The sequence below is a fragment of the Temnothorax americanus genome, unplaced genomic scaffold (assembly GCF_048541705.1).
Source record: "Temnothorax americanus isolate GAGA-0224 unplaced genomic scaffold, ASM4854170v1 Scaffold9, whole genome shotgun sequence".
Taxonomy (NCBI): Eukaryota; Metazoa; Arthropoda; class Insecta; order Hymenoptera; family Formicidae; genus Temnothorax; species Temnothorax americanus.
This window is the reverse complement of record NW_027509812.1, coordinates 5675087-5699611: the sequence shown is the minus strand read 5'-3', so window position 1 is coordinate 5699611 and position 24525 is coordinate 5675087. Positions and strand designations below refer to the sequence as shown.

General features: G+C 35.4%; 1 protein-coding gene across 3 annotated transcripts in view; it reads left to right on the top strand.

Annotated features, from left to right (window-relative positions):
• The window catches only part of LOC143908202 (uncharacterized), a 371145-nt gene that overhangs the window by 59272 nt on the left and 287348 nt on the right, over nucleotides 1–24525 (top strand). For all 3 annotated transcript variants that reach the window (XM_077425648.1, XM_077425649.1, XM_077425647.1), the window contains exon 2: nucleotides 16596–16635. In XM_077425648.1, the coding sequence (XP_077281774.1) occupies nucleotides 16596–16635 (40 nt within the window). The remainder of the gene's footprint in view (nucleotides 1–16595; nucleotides 16636–24525) is intronic.

Sequence of the window (24525 nt, the reverse complement as noted above, 5' to 3'; positions counted from 1 at the left end):
TAGGTGCATATGCAAAAATAGATCAATTTAATTAGATAATATATAATTTGTTAGGAAGATATTTTAATGCTTGTTGAAGGAAGAGGGCTTTCGTATAAGACACTCCGTTATTATCATAGAAAATCTAAATACTGCCATCAGAGTTTTGATTTATTATTTATTATTTTGTTTGTTGATACATGATGTAACTTTATGTAGGTGATATATTTCTGATTTTAAAAGTTTTCGTTTGGAAGCTAATTCCGTTCAACTATAAACAGATTAAGTTGCCTTAGTGAGATTGTAAATCAATAAAGGAGCGCGTACAGAAATGATGGAGTTAGCACCGAGAAGTGAATTAGAGAGTCAATAGAATTACATCGAAAATATTTACCAACTGTGATCTTATATTTACATTTTGTTCGGTACATATAAAAGCTATTTTCGAAAGGCGCTTTAAGGATTTCTTCAAGAATTTTTGCTGAGTAATAAATCTATCCTTCGTAAAAAAGAAGTGAGAATATTAACAGTAATAAAAGTTAACAAGCACGTTAAATCTCTATGACGATATATATTATAAGCGAGAAACTTTTGAAATAAAAATTTAATATTACGTTCTTATATATTTATATAAAAATAAGAATTGAACTTACGAGTTTATAAATATAACAGCATCTTAATCTTAAAAACTGTTAGATTACAATAAGATATTTACTAAAAGTAAATCAATAAAGAACTTTATGGTAAATAACATTGTCACGTAAAAGACTGCTGGACAGTTTAGGAAAATTACGATCGTAAGTTCTTAATGACGTGTTTTGAAATCAATTTTCGATATTTAAAGGGCAATCAAGGTGAAATTAGAATTTAAAAAAAGTAGCCGGAAGAAATCCATTCCTAGCAATTTGCAAGGCATTACTTTTACGGCACACGGACAGAACGTTCTTTCCGCGATAAGTGTTGGACGGACGGACCGTCCGACGTTAAGCTATAGGTGAGAGACAAGAGAAGGGGTAGGTTTGCGGTTGGGTGGTTTGTTGGTGGAGTTATATACTGCCTCGTAAAACACGATCATTGCTTTATTACGTGCTCCCTGACGTATACCAGCTAATTGTTAGGTGCGAACACATTTATAGGCAAGTCATTCGGCTATTCTTTCAGTCTTCTCTTTTATTGCCATGGAAGGAAAACGCTGACTATAATCCTACTTTGATAATGATACAGCTTGTTCGTACTACCTTATTAATTTCGCTTCTTAATAATGTCTTCTATTTATATATATAAGCATTATCTTTATAGAGCGACGAAACGGAATGATAGCATGCACGACCAGAAATCTGAAAAAAAATATATATATATATTTTATATATATATATAAATGTTCAAGATACACGCGTATCTTGAACATTTTTTCCCTTGAAATCTTTTTTATATTTCATAATAAAAAACTATATGTCAACTAAATAACAGTTTGGATTTTTGTGAAATAAAATTTGTTGAATTTATTAGTATGAGAGAATATTGTTTTGAATTTCAAATAAGATAACATACATTTAATTTCGTTTTAGCAGCATGCATACAAACGTAAAAGTAACTAACGAGAAATGCTAATAGCACACGTGTGGCAAGCTATAAAAAAATTCCTGGCGTACATTTCTAATAGAGCGACTTTAAATGCCACGTGTACAAGTTCATTATGGATTGTATATACAGGATACAACATATGAATTACAATCATTTTTATAAATGAGCAAACGATACAAGTTTAAAATATAACAATAATAAATGTTGTTGAAATATATTCTCTTTCACGTGATACATTCTTTAATATTATATATATCAATAAATGCATAATTGTTGCTTAACATCAGATATCTGTATCGCTCAATATACAATATAATTACCGCACTTATTTACTTACATAAGTTTATTAATTTTAATATATGATAATATGATATAAATATTAATTACGTAAATTTCATCCGTGTAATAAAACTAATTTTGCTCGTCGACTCTACGTCGGAAATCGGACGGATAATGTCAAAATATCATTTCTTATAGTAAGCAACATTAGTTACGCGATTCGCTAATTAACATAATTTATTCAATTATTTTCCTTACTATCATTGAAGGAGTATCACAAACACAAAAGGAACTATTGAAGCTTGATTTATTAGTTGAAGCATTATCTTTATAGAGCGACGAAACGGAATGACAGCATGCGATCCAAGTAGTTGACAATACGACCAGAAATCTGAAAAAAATCAGCATAAACGCAATACATTAATATTAAATTACAGCAAAAACAAAGAATATATAATAATAACAGTGTTTAGTAAATAAAATAGCATTAATATGTATCGATGTTATATTCAGAGCAACAGATATATTTTTTTACATAGATAATAATCACGCATTATTGATAAGATACAACTCAGTATAATTATTACATGTCGCGTAAAATTTTTTTCTTTACATTTTCAATAAATAATATAGGTACATTGACACACTTCGTGTATTTCTAAAAAAATTTAAGATACGTACATCGTTAACATATTTGTACAGATATGTCTATCGCGATCATTATAAATGGTGTGCACTATAAATATTTTTAAATAGTAAAAAAAAAGCGAACGTGTTAGATCGGACATCAATTAAAAATAATACTATAAAATTCGCAAGATAAAATATATGGGAGATTAAAAGTGATTAAAATACGTGAATCAGTCGCGATAAGACCGTCGTGATTTATGGCTGAAAGAATTGCGAATACGAAGTCGGCAGAATTATACGATAACACGCGATCTCACGGAGCAACGAAACAGTGACATATGAGAACTGGCTAAAAAGATACATACATTATCAACTTCCCCCTTCATTATATAACGTGACATTTTCTCAAACCATGGAAGTGGAATTCCAAACGGCGTGTTTACAAAGAAGTTGGCGGTAAAAGGAGGGAGGAGGGGAGTAGCGGTATGTCCGAACGAAAGACGAAAAATATTTCCAGAACCTCCCGAAGAGCTTGTACTTTATTAGCTTCACGCTCGCATACTTTCAAATCTCGTCAGGGCACATTTGTTTCATTGCTATGCCCCGAACGACTTGGATCTCCGTTGCCCTCAAGAATTGTACTGATTGCGGTCTTCTCTTCCCGTGGAAGTTTCTTCAATTAAATTTAATTAAGCTTGCACAAAATGAAGGCCTTAATCGCGTTCAACAAGCTTAATTAACCGTGGGCCGACGAGATATTTTTGTAGAAGGACATTGGAGAACGAAAAGTTTGGTTAAATTTTTGATGATTATCAATGTCGGCTCTTCTGATCCTCAGAAACTCAGCAATCGCAAAGATATTGGAGAATATCTATATCTGGTAACGAGGAAGACGTGTGTTCGTGTTATACATATCCTTTGAATAAATATTCTTTAAATTATATATGTAGGTACCGTATATTGCATTTTATATCATTTTCTTTTATTACATACACATATTCTTATTATCTCAAATATGGAATGTAGCACCTTGCATCATTGAATTATAACACATGCTTTGATTAATTTAAACACTTAATAAACACTTTTAAATAAATCTGGATTCAACATTGAAATTTAAATGAATTTCACAACTCATATACCATGTTATTTTTTTACTTAATTTTAAATAGAGTTTAGATTAACAGAGATACTAAAACATTTTACATTGATCAAATTTCTCAAATTTTGCCACGGAAATATCGAATCTTCAGTGCTGCTCAATAAGATACGTGTATAAAAATGCAATATCCAAATCAAAAGATAAAAAGTATTGACCGAATTTTTCATCAAACGTTAGGTTTTGTCAATCAGAATTTATTGAAAATTAATGTATCTGACGTTGACAGGCAGGGGATGAGGGTAGCTCACGCTGGGTGGCTTAAATATTTTAGCATCTTCGCGTCGTCGTTCCTAAACGGAACGTTCATCTCGGATACTTGGCGTATCAAATTCGCTGCCCGAGGCGAATTATTCTATTGTACTATCAGCGTTACCGTATACAAAGATCGAGATGGCGGGGATCTGCGTGGGTGTCGGTGAGCGTACCAATACTTACGCCGCTTACGCGTCATATTTTCCGGTTGATACTGCCCACGCCTGGGGCTCTCTCGGGCACTCGCTTCACCGGCTGCATCGGGCGTATCGGTCTGCACCGATGACGGCGACGTATATACCGCAGCACGTACGAATTTTCGTATTTGGTTGAGATCACGTTTGGATAAAATGGCAGCACGGATCCCCTGCTGACGCCGATATATCCGCCCTCTGCGCAGCGCAGGCACCAATACACGCACGTCTCTACGAAGCAGCTGCGGATACACGGACGGATACACCCCGTCGTACATACGAATACCTGCGGGTATACCTGTCCACGCTTTTCTTCATCACCGCACCGTCACGTATGCGGCAGAGATAGCCGAAGTGTAGCCGGGATTGAAGTACGAAATAAAAACTTGTGCGGGGCCGGCGTCTAAATCAGACTCGCCGCGGAGAATTTCTCGATTGCGATTTCTTCATGTGGCAAAAATTTCATATAGAAATTCTAATGCGTTAAGTTGCACCGATCTGCGCATTTTATTACCGTTTCATGTGTAATTTTCATCGTTCAAAATATTCCCTCATCGATACATCAATAGTTTTAATCTCATATGCGTTACGCGATATAATGTTTTACTAACAAGCAATAATGGAAATTCTGATTAGAAACAGAGTGATCACGTAGACCGCTTTGAATGAATCGAGGAATCAGGAATCCCTTTACGCATATCACTTTCTACCTTCATTAATTTTTACGTTATTACTTAATCATCGATATGGTCGATGCTTGAATCAAAGAGGAAAAAATTCGTCCAAATAGCTAAGATAAGATAATAACAAATGTCTTACTTGAAATACTAATATTAAAAGTAATTTTTTTCCCATATTCGTGCTGCGAATATTGCCGTGCATTGTCGATTTTATATCGCATCATTAATTTGATTTTGAAATGGTTTTATTAAATTAATAAATAGTTAAGAAAATCTTTTAATAATACGTAATAAACAGACAGTGGATATATTTTTGACAAAAGAGAGAGAACTGTCAAAGTTGTTAAATAAGTATCTTTTTAGATCTGCGTAATATAAAACGTATACGGTGACAGTTGTACATAATAGTTCTCACGAGGAGCCTCAAAGGGGTATTTCCAGAAGTTGAAGGTTAAAACAGTAAGTTTGAATGCTTATACTTTCAGAAAAAAAGCAGTATTTTTGCGCAGCCTGTATCCGTGCGAAATTGGCCCGTAAACAAGCTGACTCGTGAAACTCGTGATGTAGATGTGGCGAACGTGGCCAAGAGTAATATTTTCCTTTCGTCGTTCGGCGAAAGAAAAACTTTGACTTATTCTCTAGACGACGAGAAATGTCCAAATTAAATGAAAACGTTATGTTAAATATTTAATTATGTTTTATTGATTTATATATAATTAACGAGTCAACTTGAATGTAGATACAGATATCTAATTATTTTTATTTTATAGATCAGCGATGTAAAGATATTTTATTTGATTAATATTAGTTCGAAATTTTTTTTTTGGGACTGATATTTTATAAGATGTTACGAAAGAAAGATGTTATGAAATCTACGTCATCATTCTATATATGCGGGTTCTTGACATTTTGCTGTTTTTAGTTTTGGCCTTTTACATATGCATATTGTAATCGTATATTACACGCGCGCGCATGCAAGTCGAAAGGAAAATAGTAGACTGAAAGAATTTTATATCATATATCTTTGCTGTCCGAAAAACGATTAAATGAAGAATCATAATTTAAATCGTTTTGCAATATTTTATTAGTATTATTGATGTGAGTTCAACCGATACAAACTAAGTTCTACGAGATACAAAATTAGTAAAAACTGCTGATGGAATATCGTGACAAAAGGGAAGATGAGGAGGACGAAATAAAAATTGCTGAGAAAACATCTTGAAATATCGAAATATCGAAATTGCAATATCAGATTTATGTTGCTATTGTATTAAATGGATAATCGTTACTATCTCTCGTACACAAAGTAATAATAGGTAGGTTACTCTATATACCGGAGTATTTCATATTGCATAAGTATACATATATATGTCACATGGGCACAATATAGACGCGTTGTATACAACCGTACTCTGAAATATCTGTGTGTCTGGTCGTGAACCGCTGGGGCAATATGGACGAAAATATCTACGAAAGCCAAAGGTATACATTTCTCCATTTTCCCTTTACCTTTCTCTCCGTTCCGTTTCGCTCGGCTTCTATATTCCTCCGTCTCGCTCGGCGCGGCCACTCAGCCGTATTCGGAGAGACAGGTATTGCTTCCTCTATTTCCCAGAGGGACGTTGGGTCAATTCCAGATCGGAGAACAGAGATCACGGAGCGGGCAAAAGCAAATGTACGTCGGCCATTTTCGGGGTTGATTCGGGAGGTCGGCGACGTGGACGCGGATAGGAAGGAGATAAGGGGAGGTGGACGGAGTGGTTGATGTGGCTCCGACGTATCCCAATTTCCACAAAGTACGAGATATGAAAGGTTCCCCCGACAAATATCGCTCGAGCGTGTTTCCTTTACGTCGCTGAAACGAAACTGTGTCCAGGATGTTAATTAAATTTCTTACTGCTCCATAAAGTTCCGCTCGGAATGGACAAATTTATTCTAGCACGTTTCTCGATGCACTTGGTCCCCGGTGATTTTTGTAATTTGTAAATTGGTGAGTCCGAGACGTAAAAGATGAGGATAGTTCGGGAGGGAGATAAAATAATCCGCCATATATAGAGAGAGATCTCTCAATTCCACAAAGTACGGAGAGAAACCCGTACATAAATGATCTAATACGATTTTTGCGAGTCAGACCTCGTCCGGTCGTCCCTCGTTACGACTATTTGCGACTAAGAACTCCACTTTGTTCCCTACCAGCTCCGATATTTTGATAGTAACCGTGGTGGCTAGCGTATTTTTACTACGCGAAGTTGGAAAGTACCGCGATCCAAGCATTCAGCGATCTTCTCGCCTATTCGGAAGGGAGAAAGAATTCTCTTCATATTTACAGTGACGTAAAGAAACGTGCCTGGATATTTGTTCGACACCGGCAATGAAATAACTGGCACAGAAAAACACGTGGCTTTAAACCTGCGGCTATTAAAAAAATTACAATCAATTAATTCGCAAATTGAAAAAGCCGACGCGGTCGCGCTACCGTTTTCTTATCTCGAGGTTAGTGGATCATCATGATCGTAAAAACCACTCATAGACGTTTTTAACACGCGTAGTCGCTTGTGCACGGGAACACACGTGGCATTTACGACACTGAAGCCTTTACGGGGAATTCAGGCGGGGGTGGCCGGTGATGGTAGGGAGAAGGCGTAACCAACCGAATTTAATTAAATTGTGTTTTGAATTCGATAAGAAATTACTTCATACGATGCGAAGGCGCGAAGGCTACTGTTTTTCGATTAGTAGAGCGTGCAGGTATCTACGATTGCGAAACCATCAATACGTACGTAGGTGTTATCGCTCGACCGGCCATTGAATGTTGTACCTTTGATTTGTCCATGTATTGTGCATTCAGAAATTCTGTTACTAAAAAATATTAATTCGATAGTAACGAAATCTTGATCGTGCTAGAACTAATAAAATCTTATATACAGCAGATATTGATTTATCTTTTTATATTATACATACTTTAATTTTATTATACGAATTTATTTTATTATTTACTGCAATTATAAGAATTTATAGTTTAATTTAAAAATAGAATTGGCTCTCTCTCTCTCTCTCTGTTATTATTATCAAAAATAACTTTAAATTAAAAATAATTTAATACTAGAGTAATATAATTATTAATAAACTAATAAATATATAGAATTTATGTTTACGTATGCACATATATAAACCTATTGAGATAATGGTACCAGAGGAGTACTAAAATAACCCATTTTTATTATATGTAGATTAGTGATATATAAGAATAGAGATTTTTCTCTACCATTATAAAGCTTTTCGCTTTTCGCGTACAATTAGTTGACGGCCCTGATCCACAGGGAGTATTTTTCGAACAAGAAAATATGCTCTCATCGCCATCCGATAAGGCGGCATAACAGTCCATAACTAGCTGCAATAAAGCTTACACCGAGAATAGCCGGCGTATCGTGATATAAGAACTGCTGGCCCGACTCAATCCGTCGCAGTGATGACTTAGACGACGACGATAGGACATTGATATCGGATCAGATCTGTCCGGATTTTCTTAATTCAATGACTTCTTCCGCTCGGCTGCAACAAATTAATTCAATGATCATCGTGGATGACATCGGAATCGGCAAACTTGGCCTCTTCTCTCACTCTATCTCCGGGTAAGATTGTTTAAAAATTATATTGTTCCTTAACAACTTCATCCAATTTATCCTTTCTATCATTTTCTAATTTAATCGATGAAAATATTGAATAACACTACAATCAGATAACATAAGATAATAAATAGCACTTAACCGAGAAAGCGTGAGTTCGCGAATATATGGACTTTTGTAGAATGATAAAATTTTGTACATTCTGCGAGGCACGGATGCAAGGAAAATAAAACCACAGCGAACAAACAGCTGCGACACCCTTAATGGTTCTTTCTTGGCATCGAAAGATTAAATGTTAATGTTTACTTACCCGTTCGGGGCCAAAGTTTTCTTTCTCGCTGTTTTCCTCGCATCTCTGCAGCGTGTTCCGAAAGTTTTGAAATAAAATAGAACTCGAGAAACGCACCATCTCTCGAGATTTTCGCGAGATGACATTTTTCTTGCGCGGTTCTCTCGTCCACAAAAAAAAGATTGAAGATTTATTGGCCTAACAGTATTAAGAGACAAACGTTTTAAAGATTGAATACAGGTATTTTTTTGAATACAAGATATTGTGTTAAATTCCTGTTCATTTTTTCTCATCGCGTCCACCTCAACCAGGTATTCTTCTCTTATGGGAAAAGGTCTGCGCTGTTTTTTGTCCTATTTGCTTTAGTTATCCGGTAGCTACCGCATTCTCAAGTAGCTCAGGTTTATTTTGTCTTACTGAGCAGCTACCTTTTTTTCATCAAACCCAAAGAGATACTCGAGAATTTCTTGGATTGTAAATCTTTCCTTTTAAATCGTGTGTTACTAAACGATCTTGGAATAAAAAAGATGCATGGTGTATATATTTTTAAATGTCGCAAATAGTGGTATGATGATATAAATTGCAAATTAATAAATGGTTGCTGGTAAAAGTATAGTTTATTCTGGAAATTGTAGATTTCTTTGGATTTATTTTAATGTCATTTATTTATTTATCCATTTAAATAAGTATGTTTAAATTACATATTAACAGGTATTATATTTGTTTCATACAAAAAACTTTAATATTATTCACCATGTTATTCTTATCTTTGCTATATATGCTTGCGACAATGAACAGAAGGCTGACAATATTTATATATCTGAAATATCATATCTCTGAGACTATAAGATTTGATCCTAGCCAGAATATACCTCTGGGATATGCCCTGATCTTTACAGAAAATAGGGTCTCAACATTTTGTCGTTGAAGCCGTCTCTAGTATTGAAAGACGTCTGATTCTTACGTCCATACACATTTCCAATCACCTAACCGTAATAAGTTTTTTTTTTAGAACCGTCTCTATCGTATTTTGAAATAAGAAAAGATTCGCATTTCTGATATAAGTTTGACGAGACACGACGTAAAGTTCGAATTATTTTTTATATATCCTAAATAGGTCTTTTGAATCAAAATATTTCCACTGTCAACCATTCTGACAAACCGAGTATTCTGCACAAAATAACATATATGTTTTAATATATGTATAGCTGTACAATCCTGAGATAAAATTAGAGTCGAAGAGCGATAATAGTAAATAAGAGTTTTGAGGAAATCATGTAATTATTTTCCTATATGAGGAAAATTTTATTAGATTATGTACACAAAACAAATCGATATTTAAAAGAAACTGCTATGCACGTTATTATTTAAAAATAAATCCCAGAGATATGAAAATGTAAATAAGGAAAGTTCTTATACTTTCTGTTTTAATGAAATGCAAGCAAAGTATTAGAATATAAATTAGATAAAAAGGTATTCGTGCTTTCTATCGAGAACAAAATGGACCACGGCGCGGCGAGGCGAATTCTACATTTTCCACTACAGTAGAGTGGAAAAAGCGTTCCGTGTGCAGCGGGATCGATAGACTCGGTTAGCCTCTCATTCGGACGATCGCGCGTCTACTGTGTGTGCGCGCGCGCGCGCGCGAGTGTGTGTATGTGTGTATTTTTGTCGCATAAAGAGTACAGTCGCGAATGTCGGCGGGTGGATTCCGAATTTATAAACTTTGCATGCGCAATATTGCGTGAGATTGCCGCGCGTTCTCCATACGCACCGCTTGATTACGCCAATTTACTTTCATGCAGTTGTTGCATAGCCCCCGCAGCCGTAGTTGTCCGCGTGGACGCGAAATATTGTTCGGTGCTCCGGGTGTGACGGTGTACTGTATAAACAGCACGTATATATATATACATATATATACGACGGCAATGTCGGTCGACGGTGAAATTTCGATGCCAGCGTGCATGCGCGTCGGCCGCGCACCTCGGCCCAGCTCGCCGGAACGCAGCGCGCGCGCCGTGTGTACGTGTCTTTGGCAACGATCGTTTCTCTCGCACACCCAGAATTCGGCTGCGATGTATGAAATGCTCCGAGAGAGAGAGAGAGAGAGAGAGAGAGAGAGAGAGAGAGAGAGAGAGAGAGAGAGAGAGAGAGAGAGAGAGAGAGAGAGAGAGAGAGAAGCCCGGCAACCAGCCGTTATATTTTCACAACGTACGAAAAATATTTCGAGGAATTATGCAAACTACTCGTGGAAACAGATATTATAGAAAGGGAAGGATGGAGAGAACAGAATGATCCAAATTTAACACTTTCCCGGCGTTTATTACACATCGTCTAATTTATTTTCCTATAGTACCTGTCAGTCGACAGTATTTTCACGCGGAAATAATAGAGGTGTTAGGGAAGGATCTTGGAAGACGTGATTATCGTCGCCTCGATCGTCGCCGAGGGGAGCAGCGGTATTGGCATTTAGCGTGCGCATGTTAACTCGCTGATGCTAAAGCCACGAAAACTAGGTCAAACCTATCGCACAATATCGATTTCTTCTAACAGTTTTCTTCGTTGAGCGCCGCGTTTCTTTCCGTTTCTGAGTTCTCGCAGTGTTTATTACGCGCCTTTTGGCAGAGGCCCTTTCACTCGCCCTTCCGCTTTACCCAGCGACTTCGACTTTATGGGTCAATTTGATCCTCGTCGTTACATTTTTAACAATAATTATATGCTTCTTTTTATTCAAAAATCCAAGATTCTGAGATAAGGCGAATGTAAATACGCGAAACCTGTTAGACGTAAAGTTCGATGTAAGATAGCGTTCCCGGATTAGGGAACGCTAATGAATCGTCGTATGGCAACAATTTTTCATTTTACGATAAGAATCGCGCGGCACCCATATATGGCATATGCGCGTATCTGTCTTACGGTTCAGCGGCGCGTCTCTTTTGCCTCTTCACGCGGACGAACCTGCGTCCCCATCAGGAACGAAACTTACCACCCATTCGCAGCCTGGGACTTTATACATCTTCATAATCGTAGATCATGCGTAGCTTAAATAATTACCGGCCTACGCCACCACATAATTCTATGCGATAAAAAAACCCGTGATGCGAGTGTTAAAGCATCGCGATAAAATATCGCAGAATGTCTTAATGTATACGCATAATACGTCGTGCAAAAAATTTATAGATATTGTAACATACGACATATTTGCAGGCGATTGAATCGTTGCTGTTACATCGACATCAAAATGGAGTATTGACAGTGTCCAGATATCGGAACATAAAATATGGGTGTTTTAAATGTCCAGATTGTGAGAGAAACGTGTTTGGTTAACACGATTTCTATACACGATCGATATATTATCAAATATAAACGAGCTTATTTATGTAAACAAAAAATTTAAAAAAAGAGATTTTTACCGCGGCGCATATCGTTGTTTCAAACGGAATGTTTAATTTACGCTTAATCCGACTTATTCATGAGACGAATAAACGCGATTTCGTGATGTTTGCTCGGTAAGGTCCGTACCCATCTCAAGGAGACATTAAATAAACCAAAAAGACCAGTCGCGATGTTCGGTAACGGTCAGAAACGAAACGTGGGGGACATGGCGGCGTCCGTAGCAGTTCAGCCATGGCCGCCCGAACGCCTATTCAATACTTTCGACTGGGTTATGCTCTCGATTTCCTTTCCACCGCTTTTCCACTCGTTTGCGTCTACTACTTTGTTTTCTTGTCGTACGATGCCTACCTCCGAGGCGGGATGCAGGTGAAGCGAGTGAGTATGGGGACGGAAAGCGATTGAGTTGCCTTGATGGGCGCATCTCGACATAGTACACGGCCGAAGGTACTCGAGAGTATGGAGCATCGTGGCTTGACCTGTAAACGCTGAAGAACCATTCCTATAATGTATCCGGTGTGCCTTAAGAATCGTATTCCTTTACCTAATCTTTAAGAAATATCGTTACGAAGGAATATATCATAAATCTTTTCATGAATTTTAAATAGTAATAAGAAATGATCATCCGCAATGTAACGAAGAGGGGAAATAACGAAGGACGATTGCTCAATTAATTTTATCTCTATAAAGATACCAAAATTGTGTCGTTTCGAGAAATGATAAACTGTTGTGCTGAGCTGTTTTTTTTTCCGGAATTCTGATTTAAAGAATTGCAAATAAACCTGTATAGCTTATTCCTTCTGGGTCTCAGCTTCAAATATTTTACTCGATTTTGTGCTCTGAGAATTTTTCTTACGAGGACACCCTGTGTATCTTGCTTTGTTGAATACATGAAAAACCGAAACTTCTCTCGTAAAGCTACGACGAGGCACATCTAGCCTGACTCACGTCGCTGCACATGTATCCGAAAGTAAAGCAGACACTTGTGGATGAATGTGTGATGTACTCTTGCTCGCGGCGGGTATATATATATATATATATATATATATATACACTGCAGAGTTATGTAAAGCATCATTCGTGTAAAGTAAAGGATTTGCCTGTTGAAAATACTTTTGTATATTCAAGATTATTTCCAAATATATTTTTGAAAAACATATTATGTTCTCTAACAGAATAATATTTTACGGTAAAAAATTGAGATCGAGAAAAATACCTCAGTATTATATCAGAAATCGAAATTATTAAAATTCTCTCTTTTTCATTGGATATTCTTAGTCATTATACAATACTATTATTATACTATGCAACTGCGACAGCATTAAACTTTTATATTTTTAAGTAAGAATTCTCATTTGCGGAATAAAATAAAATTCAAAATAACGCACCGTATCTAGGTTGGTCTTTCTCGCGGCCAAAATAAAAAATTCATTTTTTTTCTTTTTCGTGCATCTTACATTTAGAGTTTCGCGTATTCACGCGTACCCTCCGTGAACGTGAAAGTTGTCCGCTTAGATACAGTCGTACTATAACATTGCCTTCTCGCGCCGCGTCTCCTCCTCGGGAAAACTCCTTAAGCTGTAAAGCGGCGCGTGCACTTTCGTAGGGATATAAAGCGAAACGTGTCGGTAAAAGAATTGCCGGTATGTGTTACTACGCCGGTACGACCGTGGAGCTAAATATGTCAAGTGGTATATCAAAGTGCCGTGTGTTTCTTAGAAAGCTAAGTTTCCATCGAACTATTACGTTGGAAAGGAAAGAGTTACGAGTGGTTTCTGATCCCACGATTCTAACAAGGATTAGCGTGAAACGATATCAACGTTTTCCGACGCAAACAATAATTACATAAAATGAAAGATTATTTTTGTATAATGCGCATATTTGGGATATTTGCATAACTGACTTACAAGACAAGATTTAACTATACGATTTGTAAATGTCATCAGCGATTTTCTCTAGCCATAGAAACGCATCAGATATTCATAAAGTTTTAATAAATATATACATTTACAATGTATAGCTTAATATTTATAAGAACTAAAATGTTGAAAAAACATATACTGTCTTAATTAAAGTACTTGCAATCTTTTAAGATTCTGTATTTGTAATGCTTTTTGGGTACAAATATATAAAAGAATATAGAGATTTAAGACTGTAAGAATATAGCAAAGTCATTATTGAATTATCGAAACCAATTGGAGCTCACAGATTTATAGGACAGCTTCTATTCATGCGTGCAAGCCACAAACGATAGACAATGCGTTTGTCCGCACTAATCGTAAATTATTGGTGCTCGGTGATAACATAAATGCAATCACATGATTGTGCTCTTGATCCAATTGTTTTTATAGGTTGGCTCTTATCAGTAAGAGCCAACGATAATTGAATGGCAGCGCCACTAAAAATCGAACTTGAATATTACAAAAGCCAATGCGAAATAATTTCCACTGAAGCATGTTTCTATCGAAATGATGATAATGATTGATTCCTTTAATTCCTAAATGGAACATTGGGCCTTCTGAGAAGATTTTAGTAATCACTTTAAATTCAGATGTGCAGGTGATTAGTCTACAGCACTTTAGTATTGTGGTAAATAAAGAGGGGGTACACACACACACACAACGCCACTTTATCGAGTACGATAAATTATATCATAATGTAAATTTAATTTATACTTGCATATTAAGTGCTTATACACAACTTGAAAAAGATTTTAAAGATAAAATATGCACTTGCGCAAGAATGCAAATTATTCGATGGTTATTTTTTATATTCAGCTTTACAATTTTTACGATTTACAATTTGCACATATACCGTAAGATAGAAACACTGAATATATAACAGAATATAGCGAATCAGTAGCACGTTGAAATATATAGCAGACCATAAGGAATCGATAACTCGTATAGTGAATTACAAGCGTCCTTCACAGTGTGAACTTTCAACGGGTACAATTGAGAATTACGAAATGTGATTGCAAATGCAAAAATATACCTAAACGTAGAAAGCGCACAGCTCGCGATATAGAGCGAAAAGGATAAACGTGCCCAATCTGACGATCAAATCGTTTTCAGTTATCGAGTTATCCGGTATGAAGGAATTAATGATGCGAAACCAGTTCTATCTCAATTCCTATCACCACAAATTCTCATTCGTCCATGTTTCGTGCCGCAGAGTTTCTAAGGCAAATTTCCACTCCTTTCACGAATTCTCCTCCACTGATTTACGTTTGTTATATTGAAATAAAGTGTGAATATTTATTGATATCAGTAGTATAGGAGCAATATGTGCAATTATGATAGTAAATAGATATGTTAAAAAATTGATATTTAAAAAAGTGCATCAAGTTTTAGAATAATGTTGTAGTTGTTATACGTAGTTGTATTAAAATGTCAAGAATTATCGTTTTTAAGTTGCAAATTACTTTAAATTGAGAAGCTATTACAGGAAAAGCGCGATTTTAATTAAAAGTCATAGAATAAAACGAACTAACTCGCGTCCAGCAGAGCCTAACGCCCGTGCCTCATACAAATTGCCTTATTGTTTGTACGTGAGCGCACATTGTATTCGTGAGCAATGTCGTGTAACGGTGCCAGCTCTGCCATGCATTGCTCTTTTCATCGAACTCAGACGTTTCACTTTTTTCACTTCAACGATTCAACGATTGTCACCGTCAAAATTATTTCTTATTTATTTCAAACTCTCGCAATTAGATTGAATCATGATGACTTACAATTACAAATAATTGCGGGGCAAATAATTTCGCGAATGTCGCCATACGCGGTGTTATATAAAAGCAATAGACACAGACTCAAGTCCACCGTGTGAACGATTGAGAACTGGAAACAGTTTCGTTAGTGCAGTTTTTGACCACACGTAGTGCCCCGCCTTGACCGTGGCTTAAGAATGTCGCCCGATTACAATGCATCACGGCTAGGCTCCAGGTAATCGAACAAAAAACATGATTCGCGGGAACAGCGGTTAGGCCGCTGATCACGAACACTTTGTAGTCGAGTGGGGGCGAGTGACACTAAACAGGTAGGATCATCATGTGAAACCCCGTGAAACTTACTGGCAAGCCGAAGCGTGTCTAACTCCTGCATTTGTATCAGGCTTGAACACGCGTGCTCTGAACTGGTCGATAGAAGTTTGCGATTGTGATAACTCATTGTGATACAATGACCCTTGTTCTTAATTCGTATTATAATAATAAACAAAGTGCGTTATATAATCAGTGAACTTGAGAAATGTACAAAGTTAATGTAAGTCCTCCCTGTTTACGCAACTTTAAATATAAATATAATTGATATATATTTGAAACAGATGTATTTGAAATATTATTTTAATTAAAATCTTTGTAATATATTTTTTGCAATCAAAGCATCATATTCCATACAATTTTATTTTTAAGATGTACAATATAATAATAATGATAAGTTATATATATTCAACCAAATCCAAAATAAAAATCTTATATTTGCCTAAAAGAAAAAATATTAATTATATAATGTTGTTTAATTGTTACAGATATGGGGAATGAGCAATTTGGCGACTTAGCATCTTATGGGTAAGTTGAAACTTTTTCCTTTAAATGAGAAAGAGAGAGAGGGAAGATGAAGAAAAAATCAAAATCGACTGTCATTTAAACAGCAGTTAATTCTTTAGTCAACAAAAGTTATTGAAAAAATTTATGAAGTATCTATTAATATCTATATAGTTTCTGATTTACGAGTATAATATAACGCTACAACATGTTCTAGTTTTGTAATTATTGTCGAAAACGAAAATAGCAAATAATTGCTATTATATCCACAATTTTCTATTTCGCTCCGTAATGTAATAGAAAAACTGGGGTGTCACGTGGGAATTCTGAGTGTTCATATATATAACTCGGGAACTACATCCTACCTTATTTTTGGCAGTCTTAGTAGAATTCTCGGCGTAATCTGACGGTTTATGCCAATCCGATGCTAGACCGGATAAACATAAAACATGAGGCGAAGAACGTAGAAGCGTATAACAAAGAAACGTCCTAGCAATACTAAGAAGCTGAGGGACTAACCTCACGGGTCCATGTCGCTACATTTAGTGTATGTACGCGACAAAGCTTTCACCTTTCCCCTCACGATTCGCCATTGCTCGACGTGATATTTTATTGCATTGTGCGAAACTCTGAGTATACCATTTCTGAAGGCAATATTAGAAATTACTATATAAGTTTTGATGTGGTTTTTCGAGCATAATTCCGAAAGTTCGATAACATTATATATAAATAGTAGAATAATAAAAATGTTCAATACATTTATTTTGCATTTGTAAAATAAAAATAAATTCTAAAGATAGACAATTTGTAATACGAGACCAACGTCTCACCAGTTAAAATGATCGAATAATGATAAATGAAAAAAAGAAAGTCAAAAGCTATAAGAATAAGAAACATGATATAACAAAAAGATCAGTTTTTACGTCTAACGAAATTGGTTATTAATTGGTTAAGTTAAAATACGACCTTCGGCTCGTTCTGAAAGGACCTCGTAATCTAGAAAAAGACAACTATATATCTTTAAGATAGACAGGTCAAGGAGATGAGAGGAGGAGGGAAAGAAGGAGGGAGTTAACGGTTTGTCTCTATGTAGATCGCTGACAGAAACAGCGAAGAGAATGGAGTATATTCTTGTACGTAGCATTTTCTTGTAAAAATAACTTTCTGAAGATAACTGTGAAAATTATTTTACGAGATAGAAATAATTCCCTCAATAGATTAAAAAAAAAAAATTAAAAAACGACAGAGGAGAAGGAAAAGAATTTGGGATAGAGGAGTAAAAAAATATATTATAATAAAACCGCTATGTGTGAAGAAAGTTTTTACGCTAAACTACATTTAATTCAAATTGAAACTAGAAAGACTTGAGAAGTTGAAATTAGTTTGCTTTGCTTATGTAACATTCAGGAAAAGAGTTGGTCACTTCAGAAACCTCTGTTTAATTAAGATGAAAGGGTGAGAGCAGTAATTCCATAGTAATTCCATTTTAATCCCTGATGTAAAAAATATTCTTGCTTGAAATTGAATTGGACCAAAGAATTCTGCTTGCTAACGTGCTCGAAGTATATGTATAATATCTGCAAATAGAAATACGTGTTTGAAATAAATACTTCAGATTATATTCGAGATTAATTAAGAAATGCGGTTTAAAATAGATAATACAATAGAAACAATGAGTTTATAAATTTTTATATTATATACAGTTATACAAGTATATGCAACGAATATAAATTGATCAAACAAACGTGAAAATATAAGATGAACGATGATAACTGGTATTATACAAAAATGTAAAATGAGCTGACGTTGAAAGAGGTAATTGCAGTAACTGGATAGCTTCGAATACTACTAAGATATATGTGCGTTAAAGTCTTTCTTTTTACAAGAGGTGTCTCAATGTTATCGGGAAATCGTGTCCGGTTTCCAACACAAAATGTCATGGCGGCTGCATTCGTCACAATGTCGAGATTGTACGACCGGCGTTTTTCCCCCGATCCGGGAAGTCTCGTTGGATTGGGTCCTCCAACGAAATGTTAGCATGCTGTACATGTCGGTACAGTGGGGTTCCGCATTGATCGGCAGGACCTAAGAGAGCTTCGCTCTGATTGGCCAGACTCCACCACATTCTTGTTTCCACGATACGGACGACAAGGACGAACATATCCACGATGTTCGTTGATTAAAGAAGGACGAGTTATGTGTTGCGCGAGAAAGAAAGAGAGGGGTCTGTCGATTTATAAGATTGAAAGAAGATAAGAAGTTGGAGGAAGAAAGTAGTACTGTGATGCAAACGATAGAAAGAGAAAAAAGAAAGAGAGAGGGAGAAAAAAGAGAGGTGGAAGAGTGGGAGAAAGAAAGCGTAAAGAAAGTAAAAAAAATTTGAAACAGGACTATCGATCTCTCTAATACAAAGACTGATGATCGAAGATAATCATGTTATATTAGAAAATACGATACAAAATTGCAAATTCTTAAAATTGTAAATTAATTCTAAATTGTCAATTCTTTTCCGAGCACCAGCAACTATCTCTTTGTAAAATATAAAGAAGGTTTAATTAGATATTTTTGAAAGAAGAGTCTCCGCTTCTATTCTTTTCTTCAACTCGATTAGTGTTCATCTTCCATCTTTCTCATTTTAACCAGTCACTTGTTTCTTTCGACCTCTATTAATATCGTTTTCTTTCCTTATTATCCTTGTGCTATATAGGTGTTATGACCACGACTCTACAGAAAGCGAGTGTGCAAGTGTTATGGTAGGCTTTGTGCTATTAAGTAAAGCATTCCAACGAATTGACCGGTTAATCGACCGAATACTTGCATCGGCAACTTTTCTTCTTTTTTCCTCGTCTCATCTACCAATTGAAGCATATTTTATCTTCTTCCTTTTTTCATTTTTATTGCTTCTCAATGAAATCCAGCATTGACGGCTGCGTCAACGACAGAAGGTATACTATATACTCAACGTAATAAGCTGTATGATAATCTGACATCCCGATGCATTGGCACGATGATAACTTTTTGCGTCTTAAAATCATCTTGCCTTGATCTTGCGATTACGCGAGAGTTCGTATATTTACGCGAAAGTCTGGGATAGATTTCGGTGAAGTCACGAACGAAATTGAACGAAATTTCTAAATTATATGATTATAGATTTGCGATTTCGCTCTTTAAAACGTTCCATATTATTAATGAAGAATTAAAGATAGACTTCAATTTCTATCTTTTATTTTTTTATATTACATCTTATATTTTATTTCTTTTAAATTTAACTGATTGTGAAACGTCGTTGATTAGAAGGCATTATTATAATAAAGCCTTGTCTTTATGCCAAAGAGATCTTCAACATCAAAGTGTTCTACGTCTTACCTAAAGCCTTCTATTGATTAGACAGCAACCAGCGCGTGGACCCCTCGATGCACGTGGCGCCATCTTTGGATAAAATCTGTAGTCAAGTTTCGACGAAGTTTCCCCCTCTCTTTCTCTTTAACCCTCTACCTTACCCCGAGCTGTGTGTGTGAGAAACAGTGGATGGAATGTGGCGAAAGAGGCAGGGGAAAATCAGGGTGAAGTGGGTTGAGACCAGGCGAGACGGGTCAACCAGTCCAGACCAGTTCGTCGCGCCCCAACAACCCTGTCCGACCCCTGGAAACCGGACGAATAGGGAGGGGAAGTCCGACTATCGATCCGAACGTTCATGTTACACGATCCGTAATCATTTTGAATTACACGTGAGCTCCGGGAGCTCGTTCCAGACGAATAGTCGCGATTCGCCGTCTTATTAGAATATTTTAGTCAACTTGAGATTATTTAAAAGCAGTATGATGCCTGAATAATGCGTAAATACAATATGACATGTATAAAATCCGTATATCAATCTCTTCTCTCTCGATCTGAATTCGCGTTACTTATATGCGCGAAATAAGAAAGATATGCTGTTTTGTTAAATAACTTTGTCAAAAATTCATCTTAAAATTACAATTTAAAATTTTATATACATGTGACTTCTGCTAGTTATTAAAATTTTACAAAATACTATAATATATATTAAATTCTCTAACTCATCTCTATACACTAATAATTTTATTCCGTTTCAATCTCGATCAGAAAGAAAATCTCAATCGAGAAGCTTGTTGTTGGTTACGCAACAACTTATATTTTAAAGAATACACGTACATTTATACGGCTTTGGTCTTGAATATCTAAAAATATAAACTGCTAAACTGCGAAGGCAATTGTGGAAGAAAATCTAGCGTTCGTTCGTGAATTTCTTAGAATCATTTAACGTCGAGAGCAAGCTTTGCGGCACGCTATAAATCTAAGTGCCCTTGAACTTAAACCTCGTGCAATACGAGAATACATTTCTACGTCAATACATACAACACACGACTCACGCTCTCTCGAAACTCGCGATCAATTCGTGCTGCGAATTCGGGGAGTCTTTCGTGTGTCGTGTAACGTGGACACAAGTAAAAGTTTGGGCAACCGGCAGCTAGATGGCGGCACAAATCAGTCGTTGTCATGGAGCCTGAGTGGTCCAACCAAAGCTCGAATCACGTCCTCGTAATCGAGGACATGGCGGCAGCATGGCGGTAGAACGTACGTCGTTGGTATTCCAAGTACGATTTTTTCGTCACATTCTACCTGAGAATTTTTTTCGATATTTCATATATTTCACTGACAGAGTCCTGACAGCATCTATAAGTCGCATAAAAATAAGATTTTTACTCGCTCAATACTTCCTACTTTTATTTTCGATTTATTTATTAGCTCTTACTTACATTTGCTTCACGAGAAGCTACATTAAATGTACATCCCGGGACTCATGCCACAAACACAAGTCAATCGGGTCTGTGATATACGCTGAAAAGATCATCATTATTGAAACTTAAGAAGAAAGTTCCATATTTCAGTTTATTTTTATCCAGTAATGTATATTATCATAAATGTAATAAAAGTATTTAGATAAGATAAGTATAAAGATATTTAAACACTACAAAATATTACTGACTCGCTACAACTAAAAAGAGATGAAATATATATTACTGATTGTGAGTTAGCATATATTCATTCAGGTTGGAATAATATAATTGTTGATTCTGATCTTTATTTCTTTAAATTGTTTGAAATTGTCGCAAAAAAGAAGCTAAAATTTTAAATATAATAAAGGGTTTTTGAAATACTCTTCAAAATCTGCACATAAAAAACAATGAAAACTTCTTATTGTTATAAAAAAAATTGTATGTTGAGTAGTTCTTTCTTTGTACTTAGCTGCAATATAGTATATCTTCTGTTTTATATTCTATGTCTCATCGAAAATGCATTATATCTACGCAAGTGAAAGAGAAGTGAGTGTTATACGTATATCACAGTCCTTAAGTCTCCGACGGTACCCGCATTCACGAAGTATTGACAAAGTCACTCGTCACGCACGCATAAAATACTTGAACGCGATTCTCGGAAAGATAGGTATAATGTGGAAAGTAGTGCGAACGATAAAAGTTCTAATTATTAAATAATTACCTCTCATTCTCAGTTAATTGAGATCATTAACGAAGACTTGGAGCACAAAATCAAAAGGTCCTATTCATTTGAAACGAGACCAATCATTTTTCAGATAAATTTTATTACGCAATATTATTTAATTTAGGGAAACGGAAATCATTGATCATTATTCAAAACTTAAAAATTAATGTTTATAGTATGTATAATATTATAATGTAAAAGAGTACTGGAAAGAAAACTCGCGTGCACTAACAGAGTAATTTCTCCATGAAACTTTTAACAGGGCGTGTACTCTTTCGACGTAAAAAGAGCTTCTTTGGGCTAGAGAACCTCTTGTACTTCGTCTTTAATTTAAGCTGTTATATATATTTGCTTGGATCTTTTTTTATTGTGGTGCTGTTTATTTCAGCCCTCCGCAGCAATCGTCAAAAATGGATTTTTAGATAGAAAAAGTAATGCGTATTATTAATGAAATAATTTGTGGTCAAGTATTTTTTACTGTCACTCTATCAGACATTTAATGTGAAAGTAAAACGAATTTGGCATTAAAATAGTATATTTTCTTATTATGGTAAACAAAATATCTTTTTTGCATTTAATGCGCATAGTTTAATCGACTCGAAAAAAGAAAGAAATAAAACGGTTGTTCGATGCGTTATGGGGTGATAAAAGATATGAAATTCGCGTAAATTAAGCAAAAGCAAAGGGGATATATCGTTGCGAATGCCAAGTTACTCTTTTACAACGTGATGATTATCGTCGAGGCTATATACTAATTAGCTTTCATTATTTATGCACTGACAGTTAAGTACATGAGGCGTTATAAACGAGTACAATGCTCCTCCCATGTTAATCAAAGCGTGTTATCTATAAATAGGACTTGAAAAACGTATACAATATAACTTAAACTCTCTTGTTTTTGTAATACTACTAATGAGCTTTTTTATTTCACATCATATTAAAAATTAACGAACATTAGCGATATTAAAATTATTTTATTAAAATATTTTGAATGTATTACAATGTACCTAGTGAACATTATTCATGCGTCTTTATCGCAATAATTGTTAATTATAATGATTAATAATACAGTTTTCGTGATAATACTTATCATGCATAAAAACAACGTAAATTGTAAATTGCAATAAACTACTTTTTTTACGCGATAGTCTCTAAAAAGGTTCAAGTTAAGAAAGATCTCGGGGACAAGCGGGATAAAAATATTCCAAGAAGAACAACGGAAAAGTTAATAATTTGGTTCGGCAGTCGCCGACGCCGTAAGCAATTACACCCGATTACGAGTAGCAGAGCCTGAGAGAAATTTTTCATTCGACAGAATAATCTTCGCAGCTGCGCCCGGTATCAGCCATGCACGATGCGTATATTCATGTATCCGTTCGAAGAATCGAATTTTTAACTGCAGCTTGAAATTTGTATAAAGTTTCTCACGCGGAGGACGCGATTGCCCGCCTTATTCTCCCCGTTCCTTCACGGAAAAATTGGCAGTCACATTTACAAACCTTACGAGTCTGGAATTATTCGCATTTTTAATATCGTCGTTTTGAAATCTATCCAAAAATGAAATGAACTTTTTCGAGAACAAATCTTGTGAATGTACATGCTTTCGCAAAAAGCCTATCCGTCGGGCGATCACAAGATTTGCCCGTTGGAAATTATTACTAACTTCCTGCTTTTTGCGTAATAAAGTACTAACTTTATTATATTTATTTCCTTTTGGAAAATGGGGTGAATGAGAATATGACTGAAACAGTAGTACAGTGTAGTACAGTGAAATTTGATTTGAATTTATTATAGGCATTGCAAATAGAAAAATAGCAGATACCTATCTTTTTATAGAAACTGTAATATAAATAGACAAATCATAGGAATGTCTCTCTCTTTTTATCTCAATAGTCATAGTACGATAACGTAAAGAAAATTACAAAATATTTTATTTTACCGATCAAAAATTGAGATAAATGAAATAATTGTGTTATATGCCATTTATCTTTTACTTATTAAATGTTTTATTTATATTCTCTCTCTCAATATTAATTCTAGTAATTTTTAAGTTCTATCAATTCATCACGCATTGCGTATTTATCTTGTTTTGTAGTTTGCGATTACTGCTCTTCTATTATAATTAAACTAGTAATTGGCTAATATTCAAGAACTTTACAAGAATGTACATTATTCATGTTCTTAATTCCATCTAGAAAATTGACTGTAGCATAGCGCTTCAGCATGTTAAACGAGAACAATATTGCCAACACCTGCTGCCATTTGATCACTCGGTTCACATCACAGTTGCTGGCAAATAAATTAAAATGTTTTATAACGACGCAACTATTAAGTTGGAGCACTACAATTTAAAGCGCGTGAAACATTCGAAATTTTTTTTATTTTCGAGAC